Source organism: Cervus elaphus, chromosome 18 (assembly GCF_910594005.1).
Source record: "Cervus elaphus chromosome 18, mCerEla1.1, whole genome shotgun sequence".
NCBI classification, from domain to species: Eukaryota; Metazoa; Chordata; class Mammalia; order Artiodactyla; family Cervidae; genus Cervus; species Cervus elaphus.
This window is the reverse complement of record NC_057832.1, coordinates 109305710-109322453: the sequence shown is the minus strand read 5'-3', so window position 1 is coordinate 109322453 and position 16744 is coordinate 109305710. Positions and strand designations below refer to the sequence as shown.

At 47.1% G+C, this 16744-nt stretch overlaps 1 protein-coding gene across 4 annotated transcripts in view; it reads left to right on the top strand.

Moving 5' to 3' along the window:
• Nucleotides 1-2713: 2713 nt before the first annotated feature.
• PARP12 (poly(ADP-ribose) polymerase family member 12) overlaps nt 2714-16744 on the top strand; it is a 41668-nt gene continuing 27637 nt past the window's right edge. Inside the window, exons 1-4 of one of the 4 annotated variants that reach the window (XM_043871602.1) lie at nt 2714-3434; nt 7361-7496; nt 10218-10518; nt 14656-14754. In XM_043871602.1, the coding sequence (XP_043727537.1) occupies nt 3106-3434; nt 7361-7496; nt 10218-10518; nt 14656-14754 (865 nt within the window). In that variant the 5' untranslated portion in view covers nt 2714-3105. Of the gene's footprint in view, nt 3435-3881; nt 4246-7360; nt 7497-10217; nt 10519-14655; nt 14755-16744 lie in introns of those variants that run through there. The other 3 variants (XM_043871601.1, XM_043871600.1, XM_043871603.1) reach the window with 3 other exon arrangements.

Genomic DNA, 16744 nt, shown 5'->3' with positions numbered 1-16744 from the left:
TATCCTCCAAACTCTTTTTACTTTCTATGCCTTCACTATTGTCTATTGTCTTTATTTACTTATTTATCTACTCTGTGTCATGTATTCCCCAGGTTTTCATCCCTAAATTTTTTTTTTTTCTTGCAGGGGTCGTTCTAACTTGGATGTCCAATTATTATCTCTTATACTCCCTTCACCTTTGCTCTCCTTTCAACCCAGACTGGTTTTCATGATCTATTAAGACAATTATCCTTTGCAAAAGCCCTCCAAAACTTGTCCTGATCTCCATTCACGTTGAATTCAAAGGGCAAAACTCAAATCTAAGCTGAACCCAACTTCCCTGAAAATTGGAAGCAACTAATCTAGCCATTGATATGATCCCTGGGTCGTATCTTCTCCCTCCCTGGCCCCCACTCTAGTCCCACTTGCAGCTGATAATCCTTCTCCACATCCTACTGGGAAAACAGAAGCCTGGGCTGCAACAAAAAGTACTGGGCTTAACACAATAGAAATCTATTCTCCCACAGATCTGGAGGCTAGAAATCTGAAATCAAGACATCAGCAGGGTTGTGCTTCCTTTGAAGGCTCCAAAGAATCCCTCCTTGCATCTTCCAAGCCTCTAATGACTGATGGCAATCTTTAGCATTCCTAGATTTGTACATATCATTACAATCTCTGCCTCCGTTGTTATCCTGTAAGCAGATAAGGTAGGAGATCCCTGGGGAAAGAAAACCAAGCATGGCTTCCTTGACAGAAGAGAAGCCATTTTGGCTGAAGCCATTTTAGGCCTAAGCTATTTGGAGATCTAGTTCTGGCCACAATGCTTGCCCTTGAACAGGTCTCAGTAATAATGATCTTAAGGGAACAAAAGGACAAACTGTTAACAGGCAAGAGAAGTAACAACAGCAAAGATAACAAAGCAGTTGTAAAGACTCCCAGTTCTGTTTCAATGGTAAAGACTAGTCTGAAGCACTTTCTTGAGCTGTTCTGCAGAAGTTAACCACCCCTCAGGTGCTCAACCTGGAGAAGGAAATGGCAACCCACCCTGGTATTTTTACCTGAGAAATCCCATGGATAAAGGAGCCTGGTAGGCTACAATCCATGGGGTTGAAGAGTCAGACACAATTTAGTGACTAAGCAACAACAGGTGCTCAACCAGCAGATCAACTAGAAACTAAGGCCTGATGCTATTGACCTTTTCTGTACCTCATGACTGCAATCAACTAAAGCTTGGGCTCTGTCAGTTTACCCCAATTCTATGCTGACTTCTGCTCAAGTCCTTTCATGAATATGCATGTACCTTTAGCTTAAACCTTCCCCAATTCTGCTGTTTGGGGAGACACTGCCTTGGGAAAGATCACCAGTGTTCTTACTTGCTGCAGGTACTAAGTCCTTTCTCCTGATAGATCTTTGGCTTGGTTGTGTCTTTTGGCTCAACACCCGCCAAGGGGCAAACCAAGCTTTCGGATAACAAAATCACCTTTACTTTTTTTAAAAAAAATGTTATTTTATTGTCAAACTGTACTAAAGCCACAATTAAAATTTAAAAATTCAGTAAATCCCCTGGTGATTCAGTGGTTAGGACTCAGCACTTTCACTTTGGGGGCCCAAGTTCAATCCCTGATCAGCGAACTAAGAACCTGCAAGCCCTATAGCATGGCCAAAAATAAACAAACAAAACTGAACTTAAAATACAATTTTATTAAAAAATACACAACGACAATTTTTTAAGCAATTAAAATCCAGGAGAAAAATTGCTCCTCACCCCATCCCCTAATTCATTTTCATCTGTCTGTATTACTATCTACTCTTCATCCATACACTTAATAGATCTTTGGTAGCTTAACAGCACTTAATAGCACTTTGGTAGTAATATTAAAACTAGAATTTTATGTTCATTTTAAGTTAACGGAATACGGTAAGTATTTTTCCCCCCACAATCTTTCTGCCCCTCAACTTTCTTTCCCACTTTGCTAACACCTCCTACTGCATACTTCCTACAGTATCAGTGCCCACAGCCCTGGTCCTGCCTCAGCTTTCTCTGCCCGTTAAAAAATACTCCACCACATTCATACACACACACATGGGATTCGCTTCTTGCTACCGATTTAGACATTTTTATACAGCTTTCTTTTTTCACTTCACATCATAGATGTCTTTCCAGGTCAACAGGCAGAGAGTTAACGCACGCTGGTTAGAGCTGTCTCCCAGTCTGGATAACGATCAACCGCATTGCTCCCATCACCCTACTTCCTCCACACAAGTGCTTCTGTACGTACCTTATCTACCTTTCCTTTTACTTCTAGAAGATTCTCAGAAAAATGGCTAGGTCAAAGATCACGCACATTAAACACTGTAGTAACTGTTCCGGGATTACTTTCCCAAAGGGCTCTAACACGTCACATGTCAGCCAGCCACGCCCGTGAGGTGTTCCTGTGCCCCCATGGCCTTTAATACAGTCCATTCAGCAGGCGCGGGGAGAAATGGCTTTTCGTTTGAAAAGAAGGGATTTTCACGTTTAAAACAAGGGATTCACAGCCTGAGCAGGAGAAAGTAAAACTGAGGCCGGCTTTGCGACTCTGTGTGATTGCTTCCACCTGAGGAGGCCCCAGCGCGTCTTCCCGGTTTCCCTCAGCATCTAGCGTTTGACTCGCGCGACGCCGCCTAGCGGTTCGCAAGTGCGCGTCCCAAGCCGCTCCTCCCAGCGCCCGGCGCAAAGGTGCGCGGTCCGCCTGCCGCACTATTTCCCGACGCCCGGACTCAAAAGCGGGCGGCGCGCGCTCCCGGGCGGCCCCACCCTCCTCGTCCCGGCGAAGGCGCTACCAGAACGCCAAGCGCGACCCCTCGCCTGGGTCGACTCTTCCTGTCAGCACTCTGAGGGGACTCTTCGGCGAGTCCCCCGAGCGCTGAAGAAGCTCCTGCGGGCTTCCGACGGGGTGGGCGCGCACAGCTGAGGGGCCCGGTGCCGGAAAGCGCCGAGCTTCGCTCAGCTGAGGAGCCGGAGGCGTGGCGAGGCCGCCGGGTTTTGTTTTCCCCCGGCCGGTGGGAGCTTTCAGTTTCGTTTTCGGCCGCAGTCTCCTCCCCGCGGGAGCCGCCTGCGCCCCTTCAGTCGCGGGCCCCACGACCATGGCGCCGGCCGCCCTCCTCCGTGAGGTGACCCAGGTGCTGTGCGCGGCCGGGGGCGCCTTGGAGCTGGAGGAGCTACGGCGCTGCGTGCGGCCGGGCGTCGGCAGCGATGTGCTGGACCGGCTGCTGCGGGAGCGCGGGCGCTTCGTGGTGGCGCGGCGGGCGGCCGGGGCGGGCGCGGCGGCCGTCGAGCGCGTGGTGCTGGCCGTGTCGCCGTTGCGGCTATGCGGCGCCCATCTGGGCCCGAAGCCAGGCTGCGCGGGGCTGTGCGCGCAGCTGCACCTCTGCAAGTTCTTGTTCTACGGCAAGTGCAAGTTCCTCAGGGACGGGTAAGGCGCCGCGCCGGGAGCCCGACGGCGGGGAGGGCGTCTTCTTCGCTCCCCGCCCTTCGTCAATTTGGGGGAGAGACTATGAGGTGGCTGTTCCTTGGCTTGTTCCCCCCTTCCTCCTCCTCCCTCTTCAGCGAACGTATATTGAGCGCTTTCTGAATATGTGGAACTGGGCGTGGGGCTCCGCGTCGAGCGGTAGCCTGGGGGAGGGACCGAGAGCCCAGCACGGGGAGGGACAGCCTGGGAATGGCCGAACCGGGCTGGGGGTGGGCTCACGGCCCCGGGTGCCCAGAGCCCGCTCTGTGGACGGGCCGCTCAGCTCTCTCTGCCTCGCCACGGAAGGCATCTTTTGAAACCCTCTCTTCACCTGCTGACTAGACGCCGGCGGCTTCCGTTGTATTTGGAATACAATGCAAGCTTCTAACCCTGGCCCCCAGTGCCCCTGAGGGAACGGAACGAGTCCCCGCCGGCCCTCCATCCTGGGCTCCTCAGGGTGCCCTTCCGGTCCGGGCACAGCTCCAGCCTTTGCTCATCGGGTGACGTCTGCTCTCCTGGACCGCCTTCCCTGGTTTGCCTAGTATCCTTCAGGACTCGACTCAGGCATCTCTTTCCTTTGGAGCCCTTTTCTTCTCCGTCACGTTCTTTTTTACTTTTCTCATAGCGCCCATCATGGCCTCCCCACTGTTTCAGTAGAATGTAAACTCAGGAGGACAGAGACCCCCTCCGTCTTCGTCCTGGCTGGCCTCTCCCGGCCCTCAGCTCTGTGCTCTGCACCTGGCAGGTGCTCAGATTGGTGGAGTAGATTCATGAGGTAAATGCTAAAGAATTTGGACCTACCCTGAAGGTAATGGGGGCCCGTCAAGTAGCAGGAGAGGGCAGCCATCAGGTGTGCATTGTAGGAAGCTAGCTTAGATAGTGGTACGCATGCTCATTTAGAGGAGGATATGATGATTCCGTTTGGAAGCTAGTCCAGTCATCTGGAAGAATTTTAGTTATTTTTCTTTTTTCTGCCGCAACAGGGTAGACCATGCTCACATCAGGTCTAATTGTGAGATTTAACAGCGTGAAGTATGGACCTTGATCCATATAGTCGTTTAGGGACCCGGGCTGGCAGACCTAGACTCTGTCCTCTTCAACCCATGACTCTTAAGGCCATCTGGGTATCAGGTTCCAAGGAGCAGGTAGAGAAGATGGATAGTAGAGGGCTAGTTGGAGATTTTTATGGGCCAGTTCTGGAATGGTAGCTATTTTTCTGTCCATGACCCAAACACCACAGGATGTCTCTACCTGGATGCAGAGGGAGTTGGAAAATGTCCCTGAGAAGCAGCTGTCCAGAAATCCTTAGATTCGAGTATTTCAAGACCCAGATAAGGCCTTATGAGGAACGGATGTATGTGTGAGAAATTTGGGAGAGTTGGTAAGAGGAGGGTGACAGTATTCAAGAGTTGATCACTCATTTTTCCTTGTTATCGTTCGTTCACTTGGAGATGACTTCTTTCTTACTGTTGACAGAGAGTGGGAGAGGGTTTTGTTTTGAAGATCTGAAACTTGGGAGGATTGCCAGGACGTAGAGATGCAGGTTTTGGGAGTTTGGGAGCAGCGTTTACTGTGGCTGCAGCAGCAAGAGGGTCTGATCTGAGGTGGAAGCTGAGGGTGGAGCACCAGGGCAATTGAGCCTTCAGAGGCTGGTGGAGAGGCAGCATCTCAGGGTGGAAGGAGGAGCAGCATGCAGAGAGGAAGGTAGATACAGTAGGTGGTAGATGGAGGGATCTAATGACAGAGATCACTAGTGGGTCTTGTTAATGTCTATAGTTGGTAAAATAAAGATAGCAGACCTGCTATTTTTAGATAGGCTAATTCCCAAAATTGGGGTCAGATTTTGTCTTGGAAATCTAGTATTTATTGGCCTGGATGATCCTGAGTTCTTTTGTTTTTTTTCTGTCTTCTTTGTGGTTTACACAGGACAGTCCCTTGAACCTTCCTTCTTTGACTGTTTCCGGATTACATAAGGGAGAGTGGGTGTGGTCAGCTGTATGTTCTGTGCTTTCCCTGCGAAGCTATCTGTCCTCCTCAACTGCAGGATCAGCTGTCGCAGACATAGATCATCACTGCTGCTTTTGTTGGTGACCTCTGGACAGGGTCCCCGGTCCCTGATTCCATCCTTTGCTTAGGGGACAGTGAGCAAGTGGTCAAGAACCCAGCCCCAAGACAAGTCTGCCTTGGCTCTGCTCCTTGCCAGCTGAGTGATCTTGGACAAATTAGTTTTTATCTGAGCCTCAGTTCTCTTATCTCCAAAATGGGATGGTATTACCAATCTTACAGGCTTGTTGAGGACACTATGAGTTAATTCACAAAACATTTAGGCAAACCCTGGTTTGTGGTAAATGCCCTTTTAATAGCCATCATCATCATGATGATCATTGTAATTATGAAGCCCCTCTGCCTAGAATGGGACTTCCCTGGTGCCTCAGATCTTAAAGAATCCGCCTGCAGTGCAGGAGACCTGGGTTCGATCCCTGGGTCAGGAAGATACCCTGGAGAAAGGAATGGCTACCCACTCCAGTATTCTTGCCTAGAGAATTCCATAGACAGAAGAGACTGGCAGGCTGCAGTCCATGGGATCACAAAGAGTCAGATACTACTGAGCAACCAACACTTTCACTTTTCTGCCTAGAATGGTCTTTCCTGCTCTCCGCGCCTGGCTCCTCAATCCTTAGTATCAGGCTCAGACTTTATACCATTCAGGCACCCTCCCTGATTGCTTCTCCACTCCTGTCAGGCTCAGGTGCCGCTCTGTGTGATGATGGATCCTGAGTACAGCTGACCTTGTGCTTCCCACCTTTTAGAGTCATCTCAATGTCTTGTGTATCCACTAGAGAGGAGGGGGGTTGGATGACTCCATGGTTTTTGGCCTGTGCAGTGGAAGAGGGAAGTTGCTCTTTATTGTGTTGGGGGAGCCCAGGGGAGGTATGGGTTTGGGGAGTAGGTCAGTGGTTCAGTTTTCTTTTGAGATGCTTATCATAAGTATGGCAGTGTCTGAGTCAAGCAGATGTGATTTACCTGACTCTGCTGGGTTCTGTTGACCCAGGTGATCATTTGAAGGCTTATCTTTGGATCTTTGGGGGCATAGTGCCAGTTCTTGGCTCATAGTTTTCAAGAAGCAATTGTTGATCAAAAGAATGGAAGAAGGGAGCAGAAAAAAGGGCTGGGCCTCAGTGGTGTGTTTGTGTGTGTCTGTGTATGTATACACACTTGTAGTCATAAGCCATCCACACTCATTTATTCAGCCAATGTTAAATGCCAGTAAGTGCTCAGTGACTGGCACACTGACTGTTCGGGGAATGGCCCTGTAAGTCTCACTAAATACCTGCTGAGAGGTGCTTCCCTGGGCCTGGAACTCACAAGGCACCATCTGTTCCTTTGCAAATGAGCACTATGATTTTTCATGGACATGCAGGTTTTCTCTGATGCTTCTAAACAATGTCAGGAACTGTTCCTGAAAAATTATCTTAAGGATTGATTTTACCAGTCGTTTCAGTTTGCTCAGGCTGCCGTTAATAAGGTTCCACAGACAGGGTAGCTTAAGAAACTTATTTTTTCACAGTTTTGGAGGCTAGAACTGTCAAGGTGTCAACATATTCTGAGGCATCTCTCCTTGGCTTGTAGATGCCATTTTCTCCTTGTATCTTCACATTGTCTTCCCTCTGTGTCCTAATCCCCCCGCCTGTTTTAATAAAGACACCAGCCAGATTGGATTAGCCTGCCCCTCGTGCCCCCCACCCCCTGCAGTGACTTCATTTTTTTTTTTAACTTAGTCACTTTTTTGAAAGACTCCAACTACTTCTGAAGTACTGGGGGTTAAGACTTCAGCACAAGAGTTTGGGGGGAGACAGTTCAGCTGTGACCTTAGCCCTGTTCCTTTGCAGGAAGGAATGTAGGAACGGTCACAACTTGAAGTCCAATCACAACGTGAGCGTGCTGAAAACACATGGCGTGGACCACCTCAACTATGGTGAGCTCTGCATGCTCCTGTTTCAGAACGACCCCTTGCTCTTGCCAGAGGTGAGTGCCAGGAGGGGTGGGCCTGAGGGTAAGTGATGAGGAAGAGGCCAGGAGGTTGGAAGACAGGGAAACACTATGGCAGAAGAGACTCCAGGGGCCCCACAGTGATCACTGAGGTCTGTCTGTCAGAAACCTTGGACTGGATTCCCGGCTCTGCTGATTTTTAGACTCGTGACCTTGCACCAACCTTGCCACTTCTTGAAGCCTCCTTTCCTTCTATGTCAGTTGGGCTGGTACTTCCTTTACAGGGCTTCTGTGAGGTTGGGGGAGCTTGTTTGGCCAATGATTGCAGTCAGTGGTTACACAGAGCTTAGGGGGGGTTTGGGATTCCAGCCAGCCCCTCCCTGTCTAGCTGGACTTAGAAAAAAATGCAGCTACCACTGGGCTTTGGAGGTCTGTGGGGAAGTTTTCTAACTTGGGTCATTGTGAATTCTCATACTGCACTTCAGACAGAGACCACTTGTTTTGAAGCTCCCTGCAGTGGTCGTGGATGAGTTCGAGTCCTAAGAGAAGTGGACACCAAGACGGGATTGGAAGTGGGAGAGATTTATTTCAGGGGAGCAGAGGAAGGTGGGGGAGCCTCCATGTGGTGATGGTGCCCTGAAATCTGTGGCAGGAGAGGGGAAGGAAAGGAGACTGGGTCGGAAAGAACCCCGACTGCGCACAGTTCCCCAAAAGCTTCTGCCCAGCCTGCACAAAGTTCTCAGCTGAAGTCCCTGTTGGCGACATCTGTGTCTCCCCAGAACGGCCTGCCTCTGAGGGCGGGACCTCTGTGTGCGGAGGGCAGCAGCCAGGCCGAGTGTTGGCTGTGCTTTGCGGCAGATCTGAGCGGTCATTCTCTGGCCAGCATGGGTTCTGCGGGCTGTTCTGGCCCTGCTTCTTGGATGAGGTGACAGCGATGAGATGGATATATTTTAATGACATTTAACAACAAAACATTTATATTTTAATGAATTATTATTCAGTTGAAATCACTTATTTGAGAAAGATGCTATAGAGCAAATGACTGGCACATAATAGGTATTAACTGTTTTTCTTTGCTTTTTGAAAGTTAGTATCAATTTAATTCAGTTAACCTTTATTGGGTATCCACTACAGGTGAGGCACTAGAATTAAGGAGATGAGAAACCCCTTCTGCTCTTCCAGGCGGGGCACAGCTACTGGGTGGGACGAGTTGGCGGTTGATAGCAAGGTGCTGTTGGTTGTCAGTGCTTTAGTGGGATTGTCAGTGCTTTAGTTGGAGTTGGTGCTCTGGTCTCAGGGGCACAGTTTGGGCACCAGGGAAGGAGTCCTGGAGCAGATAGTGGTTGCTCTGGGTGCTGGAGGATGAGTGGAGGATGAAGATCTGGGAAGAGGGAGGCAGAGAGCCTGCCTGGTCAGGGCACAATGTGTACGTCAGCATGACCTGGATTTAGGGTGGGAGGGAGAGAGAGAACTAGGTGGGTGGAGGCTCATTTGCACAGCCTCCTGTGTCACAGGAGGAAGTTGGATCGAGGTTGTATTGGGAGGGTAGGCATTAACTTTTGGAGCAATCACCTTGTTAGTGGTGTGAGTAGTGAATCAGCAGGTAATCCATCTGGAATGTGCAGTCTGTCTCCTGGGCTGTGTGCGGTGGTTCAGGACACAGTGCTAGCACACGGGCTGTGGCTATAAGCTCGGATCCAGTGCGGCTTTCCTTCAGGACTGCTGCTCTCAGGCTAGTCCCTTCATCATCAGGTGACCGTTGAGGGGCCGCCCCCATGAACTGAGCACCCACTGGTTCTAGTCACTTGTATATTTTTCATTTAATTCTCACAATAGCCCAGCTTTGTAGGTAGCATTAGTCCCATTTAGGGGGTTAAGAAACGGAATCTCAGAGCTGGTGAGTGGCCTGCTCAAGGTCGGGCAGCTTGTAAGTGACAGGATCAAGGTTAGGGCTCAGCTGTTGCTGATCTTCTCCCTGGGGCTTCCATCCCCAGAAGGTGGTCCCTGATGATCTAGGTCTGGGCTCTGCAGCCCTCTGTTTGATATAATGCCTGTGAGTTGAGTGGGTGGGCCCATGGTGGTCTCTGGCTTGGAGAGACCACCTGGTCTCTAGCTCCAGGAATGTGGAATGTAGAGGAGAAGGAACAGCTGATTGAAATTCAAGCCCCACCTTACCAACAACCCAGTTCAGCAGACACCGCCTGTGCCAGGTGTACTAGATAGCTGTGTGACTTAGAGCAAGCCTGTTAACTTCACTGAGTCTCATTTTGAAAGGGCTGTGTTTGGCCTTCTTGAAACCCTCAGAGCCTCTTTGACCTTGAATTGGAGAAAAAAAAAGTTGGGAGAAGCTGGGTCCTGGATTAGAGGGAATTGGTGAATCGGTGCGGGGGGGGGGGGGGGGGTGCAGTCGGTAGAATGCAGGGATTGTTAGGATGCTCCTGTGTGAGTTACATTAAAATGTCTCATGAAGGGAGCAACTCTGATCAGCTGGAAGTTTTGTTTTGTGTTTTTCCAACCAGAGAAGCTTGCTCTGGGCAGTCTGCTGTCCTCCTGGTTCCCATTTACCAAGGGCATGTGCTAGCAGTTGTCCATCTAGAGTGAGGGATGTTCTCAGAGCTTGTGACCCATGTCACGAGGGGGTCACAGCCTTGGCTAGGTCCCTGGAGGAGCATCAATTAACCAGAGACTGCTCAGTAAGGAGGTAGTGTCATGTGAGGCCTTTCTAAGCTGCTGTATTTTTTCCTTCTTCGTTAACAGATCTGCCTTCATTACAACAAAGGAGATGGACCATACGGCTCTTGTTCCTTTAAAAAGCACTGTATCAAGCTCCATGTCTGCCAGTATTTTTCGCAGGGTGAATGCAAGTTTGGCACTGGCTGTAAGAGATCCCATGACTTCTCTAATTCTGAGAACCTGGAAAAACTGGAGAAGTTGGGCATGAGGCCGGAGCTGGTGAGCAAGCTGCCTTCCATTTACAGAAATGCTCATGACATCAAGAGTAAGAGCTCTGCTTCCATCCGGGTGCCACCTCCACCCTCGAAGTCACAGGAGACTTCCGGTAAGGCTCTGGGTTGGGGCTCCTGGATTCCAGCTGGCTGCCAAGTGGAATGTGTGACTTTGGGCAAGTCTGTGCTGTTCCGAGAAAAAGGGAGTTGGCCACCCCTTTCCAGCCAGTGGGGGCTATGAAGATGAATTGAAATCAGAGCTGTGAACAAACAAGACATTCTAAACAAATTCGGGGTTGGTGTGGACGGTGGGTGAATTCCCTCTGGGCCTGAGATCTGCATGGAGATGAGCGATGCTGCTTCTCCCTATCCAGTCTTCCCTCTTCCACCCTGAAGAGCTTGTTTTCCTGTGAAGGACCCCACAGTTAAGAATGCCATGCTCTACAATTCTGGGGTCATCCTTTGCATTATGTTCTGTTATGTTCTATTAAATTTTTTTTTTTAATGAGTGCATGAGGCACATTTTATCTATTTTTTTAAATTTTGGCTCTCTTTTGACATGAACGGAATTTCTTTTCATCATTGCAAATTTACTTTGTTCAGTGCTCATCTCTAAGTGGTACCTGCTGGGCCACAGTTGGCACTGACTTTTGTTGAATGATGAACCTGCCAGGATACTTTTTATTTTTTCAGGAATGTCATGCTTAGCGACAGGCATATGGGGGAATTTTGAGCAGAGATTGTTTCTTTAGTAAGCGTTTCTTTTTTTATATAAAGCTTGTGACTAGACTCTGTCGGGTCTTAGTTGTGGCACATGGGATCTTCATTGCATCACACAGGATCTTTTGTCACAGAGCACAGACTCTCTAATTGCCTTGCATGGGCATAGTTGCTCTGTTGCACATGGACTCTTAGTTCCCTGACCAGAGATCAAACTCCTGTCCCCTGCATTACAAGGTGAATTCTTAACCACTGGACCACCAGGGAAGTCCCAGTAAGCATTTCTTGAGTACCTGTTACAGTGTGGGAAGTGAATACCGTGGTTCAATACCAGGGAGGCTAAGATGCCTTGGTGTCCTGTGAATTTCACACTATCTGCTGCTGGCTGGCCATCCTGATAATCCATTTTCTCATTCAACAAATTTGAGTCCTTGCCGTGTACTGGCCAGTGTCCTGGGCCTTGGTTCTACTTTGGTGTCTCTGAGACACGGCTCCCCCAACTTGTTAGCTGTACTGATAATCTAGGGTTTTTAATAGACCACTTCCTAAATTATTAATGCCAGGATGAGCAGCAAACTAACTTACCACTCTAAACTTACCTGAGATTTATATTTGAAAGGTGTCCTCACTGTATGTTTCCTTTACATATTTTTCAATTACTTTTGGCTAGTTTCTTCTAACAGTAGGAAGCCTAGAAGCAAACAATTTTGCTTTAATAGATTGTTAAGAGTGTCAGTTGGATTATGGCCTTGTTAGAAAGGCAGGGAAGGATACCTGCCCCTGGAGGGAGTGGGAGGCAACCTCTGAAGCGCCACAGGTGTGAGCTTTAAGGTCCAGCCTGTGGATGTCTGCTGCTGCTGCTAAGTCGCTTTCAGTTCAGTTCAGTCACTCAGTTGTGTCCGACTCTTTGTGACCCCATGAATTGCAGCACACCAGGCCTCCCTATCCATCACCAACTCCCGGAGTTTACTCAAACTCATGTCCATCGAGTCGGTGATGCCATCCAGCCATCTCATCCTCTGTCATCCCCTTCTCCTCCTGCCCCCAGTCCCTCCCAGCATCAGGGTCTTTTCCAATGAGTCAGCTCTTCACATGAGATGGCCAAAGTATTGGAGTTTCAGCTTCAGCATCAGTCCTTCCAATGAACACCCAGGACTGATCTCCTTTAGGATGGACTGGTTGGATCTCCTTGCAGTCCAAGGGACTCTCAAGAGTCTTCTCCAACACCACAGTTCAAAAGCATCAATTTTTCAGCGCTCAGCTTTCTTCACAATCCAACTCTCACATCCATACATGACCACTGGAAAAACCATAGCCTTGACTAGACGGACCTTTGTTGACAAAGTAATGTCTCTGCTTTTTAATATGCTGTCTAGGTTGGTCATAACTTTCCTTCCAAGGAGTAATCGTCTTTTAATTTCATGGCTGCAGTCACTATCTGCAGTGATTTTGGAGCCCCAAAAAATAAAGTCTGTCACTCTTTCCACTGTTTCCCCATCTATTTCCCATGAAGTGATGGGACCAGATGCCATGATCTTAGTTTTCTGAATGTTGAGCTTTAAGTCAACTTTTTCACTCCTCTTTCACTTTCATCAAGAGGCTTTTTAGTTCCTCTTCACTTTCTGCCGTAAGGGTGGTGTCATCTGCAAATCTGAGGTTATTGCTCTTTCTCCCGGCAGTCTTGATTCCAGCTTGTGCTTCTTCCAGCCCAGCATTTCTCATGATGTACTCTGCATATGAGTTAAATAAGCAGGGTGACAACATACAGCCTTGACGTACTCCTTTTCCTGTTTGGAACCAGTCTGTTGTTTCATATCCACTTCTAACTGTTGTTTCCTGACCTGCATACAGGTTTCTCAAGAGGCAAGTCAGGTGGTTTGGTATTCCCATCTCTTTCAGAATTTTCCACAGTTTATTGTGAGCTACACAGTCAAAGGCTTTGGCATAGTCAATAAAGCAGAAATAGATGTTTTTCTGGAACTCTCTTGCTTTTCTGATGATTCAGCAGATGTTGGCAATTTGATCTCTGGTTCCTCTGCCTTTTCTAAAACCAGCTTGAACATCTGGAAGTTCACGGTTCACGTATTGCTGAAGCCTGGCTTGGAGAATTTTGAGCATTACTTTACTAGCATGTAAGATGAGTGCAATTGTGCGGTAGTTTGAGCATTCTTTGGAATTGCCTTTCTTTGGGATTGGAATGAAAACGGACCTTTTCCAGTCCTGTAGCCACTGCTGAGTTTTCCAGATTTGCTGGCTAAGTCGCTTTAGTCTTGTCCAACTCTGTGCTACCCCGTAGATGGCAACCCACCAGGCTCCTCCGTTCCTGGAATTCTCCCACTGGAGTGGGTTGCCATTTCCTTCTCCAGTGCATGAAAGTGAAAAGTGAAAGTGAAGTCGCTCAGTCGTGTCCAACTCTTTTTGACTCCATTGACTGCAGCCTACCAGGGATTTTCCAGGCAAGAGTACTGGAGTGGGGTGCCATTGCCTTCTCCAGTGGATGTCTGAGGGGCCTGGAAAACAAAAAGGGAAGATGAATAACAAAATGATAGGTGATGCTAAATAGGGAGCGTTTGCTTATGAGTTTTATAGGCTTACATGGTGGCAGTTGAGGCATGCCCAAATGTAATTATTAGGTAATGGCTCATTGAAGCACTTCTAGTAAAGGTAGACTTTGAAAGCATGTGCATCTTCCTGTTACATTAAAATCTGTCTGTGTGTGTGTGCATTCTCAGTTGTTCAGTTGTGTCTGACTTTTTGTGACCCCATGGACTGGAGCCTGCTGGGCTCCTGTGTCCATGGAATTTTATAGGCAAGGATATTGGAGTGAGTTGCCATTTCCTACCCCAGGGGATTTCCCATCCCAGGGATCAAACTGGTGTCTCCTTGCAATGGCAGGTGGATTCTTTACCATTATGCCACCTGGGAAATTGTTATAATTAACCTAAATTAGGTTTCATTTTTGAATTGTAGGCTTTCCATTAATTATTTTTTCTTGGTATTGGAACCCAATTCTCATAGTTCATTTGCTTTTGGAATCAAATCTAGTTTATAAAATGCAGCCTTCACTTGCTCTCTGGGGTAATCACAGCCGTAGATACAGAAGGAAAATGTGTTGGTTAGTGGTTCCCCACCCCTCCCCATTAAAGTGTCCCAGGTTCCACTGTTGAAAGCTTCTGATTGAGTCAGTCTGAGGGAGAGCTGGGTACTTCTGTTTATAAACAGGTCTCCTAGTAAATTGGGTGCACAGCCAGAGCTGAGAAAAAGCTCACCCCCAACCATGATATCCTGGATTTGGCAGCAGTCATATGGCCTTGAGCTCCTGGATTCCTCCCTAAAAGGCAGAGAGGGTCCACCTGTATGTCTGAGGGGGCTTTCATCTAGAACATTATAAGATTTTGTGAGGTTGCCTTGCCCACTTTTGCCTCATGCAGAGGAATGAATGAATTCTGTTCTCTCTTCTTTGTACCTTGAACTACTCCAGCCCCATATCAGAAGCACTGGTGACACATCTTTGTGGTCTTTCTTTGTAGAAAGAAGAGACACAGGTCCTGTGTCCCTAAACACTGCCACCCAAGAGGAGAGTGATCAGATCTGCTTGTTCCATATCTGGAAGAGCTGTAGCTTTCAAGGTGAGTCAGGGGAAACCCCTTCGTCCACTTGCAGGTGGGACAGCTGCTCCTGGTTCCCAGAGCTCTGCTGTGACGTCACCCCTCAAGGTCCTCTCCCCCATCTAGAGACGTTCAGGCATTCTTAACTGCAAGCTGGTGGCACTTCAGTAATTTTTTGGGGGAGTTGAGAGTGGTAACAATTATTGAATACTTGAGTTTCTAAAAATCAAACTGTAGATGAGTTTGGGGGACTGTTTGTTTCATGCAACAAACGAATGTCAGGTGTTGCCCCTTGGTTAGCTTAGTGTGAGGTCACAAACCCACAGAAACACTCGGATGCCCAGTCTAGTTCCCTTCTAGGAGATCGTAGTCTCAGAGATGCCTCAGAACCTAGGAACACCCTCTTCTCAGGAGGAGACCCCTGTGTGCACTCTTGGGGGATGAGAATTTAAGTTCGGAGTTTCTCTCAATACTCTCTTTTTTATCACATGTAGCAAATGTTTTGTGTGTATGTGTGTGTGTCTGTGACTGTACTTTTACTAAATCTTTGTTCTTGCTGCTATCCTGGGCTTTGACTAAAGAATGATTCCTTCTCAAATTTGGTGACTCTTCTTGAAAAAAACCAAACACCCAAACTTCCTGTTTTGTTTTCAGTCTTTAAAAAGCTACCCGGGCAATTCACGAATACTTTCACTTTGTAAATGAGTGAAATGGTACAGAGTAAAGACTGAAGTCTTCCTTCAGCCTTCCAAAGGTAAACATGGGACTCCGGTCATATTTGTTTTACATATTTTTCAACAGATGGGAACATGTGGTATGCATAATTTAACCTACTTCTTTTACCTAATGGTATGTCTTGGTGGTTTTTTCTATGTTAGTACATATGTGTATATTTACCTGGATTTTAAAAACAACTGTGTAGTATTTGATTAGATTGATTTTTCCTTGAACATCTGAGTATACATGTATATTACCATGGATAGATTCCTGGAAATGGAATACTAGGTCAGGCAATGTGTGAGATACACACACACACACACACACACACACACACACACACACACACACACACACACACACACACACACACACACACACACACACACACACACGTGTGTGTGTGTGTATGTATATAGATGTTTTAAAAAATCAGCATTATTAGATATAACTAATACAAAATAAAATGCACCCTTTGAGTTTTGGTGAATATATTTGCCCATATAACTATCACTATAATCTGGATGTGAAACAGTTCTCTCATTCCAAAAATTGCTCTTATGCCCCCATTCACTTGGTCCTCACCACCCAGTTTCCTGACCCAAGCCAATCCCTGATCTGCTTTTTGTTGATGGAGACTAGATTTGCCTTTTCCAGAATTTTAAATAAATGTAATCATGTATTCTGTTGCATTGATTAACTACAATTTGTTTATACATATATACATTAATGAACATTTGGGTTATTTCCAGTTTGGGTCTTTTATGAATGAAACCTCTATGTCAGTTTTCATGTACAAGTTTTCATGTGGGTATATGTCTTCATCTCTTGGGTAAAGACTTAAAAGTGAAATATCTGATCATATGATAAACATGTATTTAACATTACAAGTTACTGCCAAACTGTCTTCCAAAGTGGATCCATTTCGCTTTCCCACCAGCAGTGTAGTAGAGTTTTGGTTGCTCTGCATCATTGTCATCACTTGGTATTGTCAGTCCTGTAAATTTTAGCCATCCTAGTAAATGAGTACTAATATTCATTGTGACTTTCATTTGTATTTCCCTGATAAGTAATGATGTTTAACATTTATTTTCATATGCCTTTTGGCTGTTTGCATATCTTCTGTGAAGTATCTGTTTAAATCTTTTGCCTATTTTGCAGGCAGATAACAGCTTTGTTAAGATATTAAGTATATTTCACATAGTATACAATTTATTTAATGGTTTTTAACATAGTCAGATTTGTACAACCATCATCACAGTCAATATTAGAACATTTTCATCACCCACAAAGA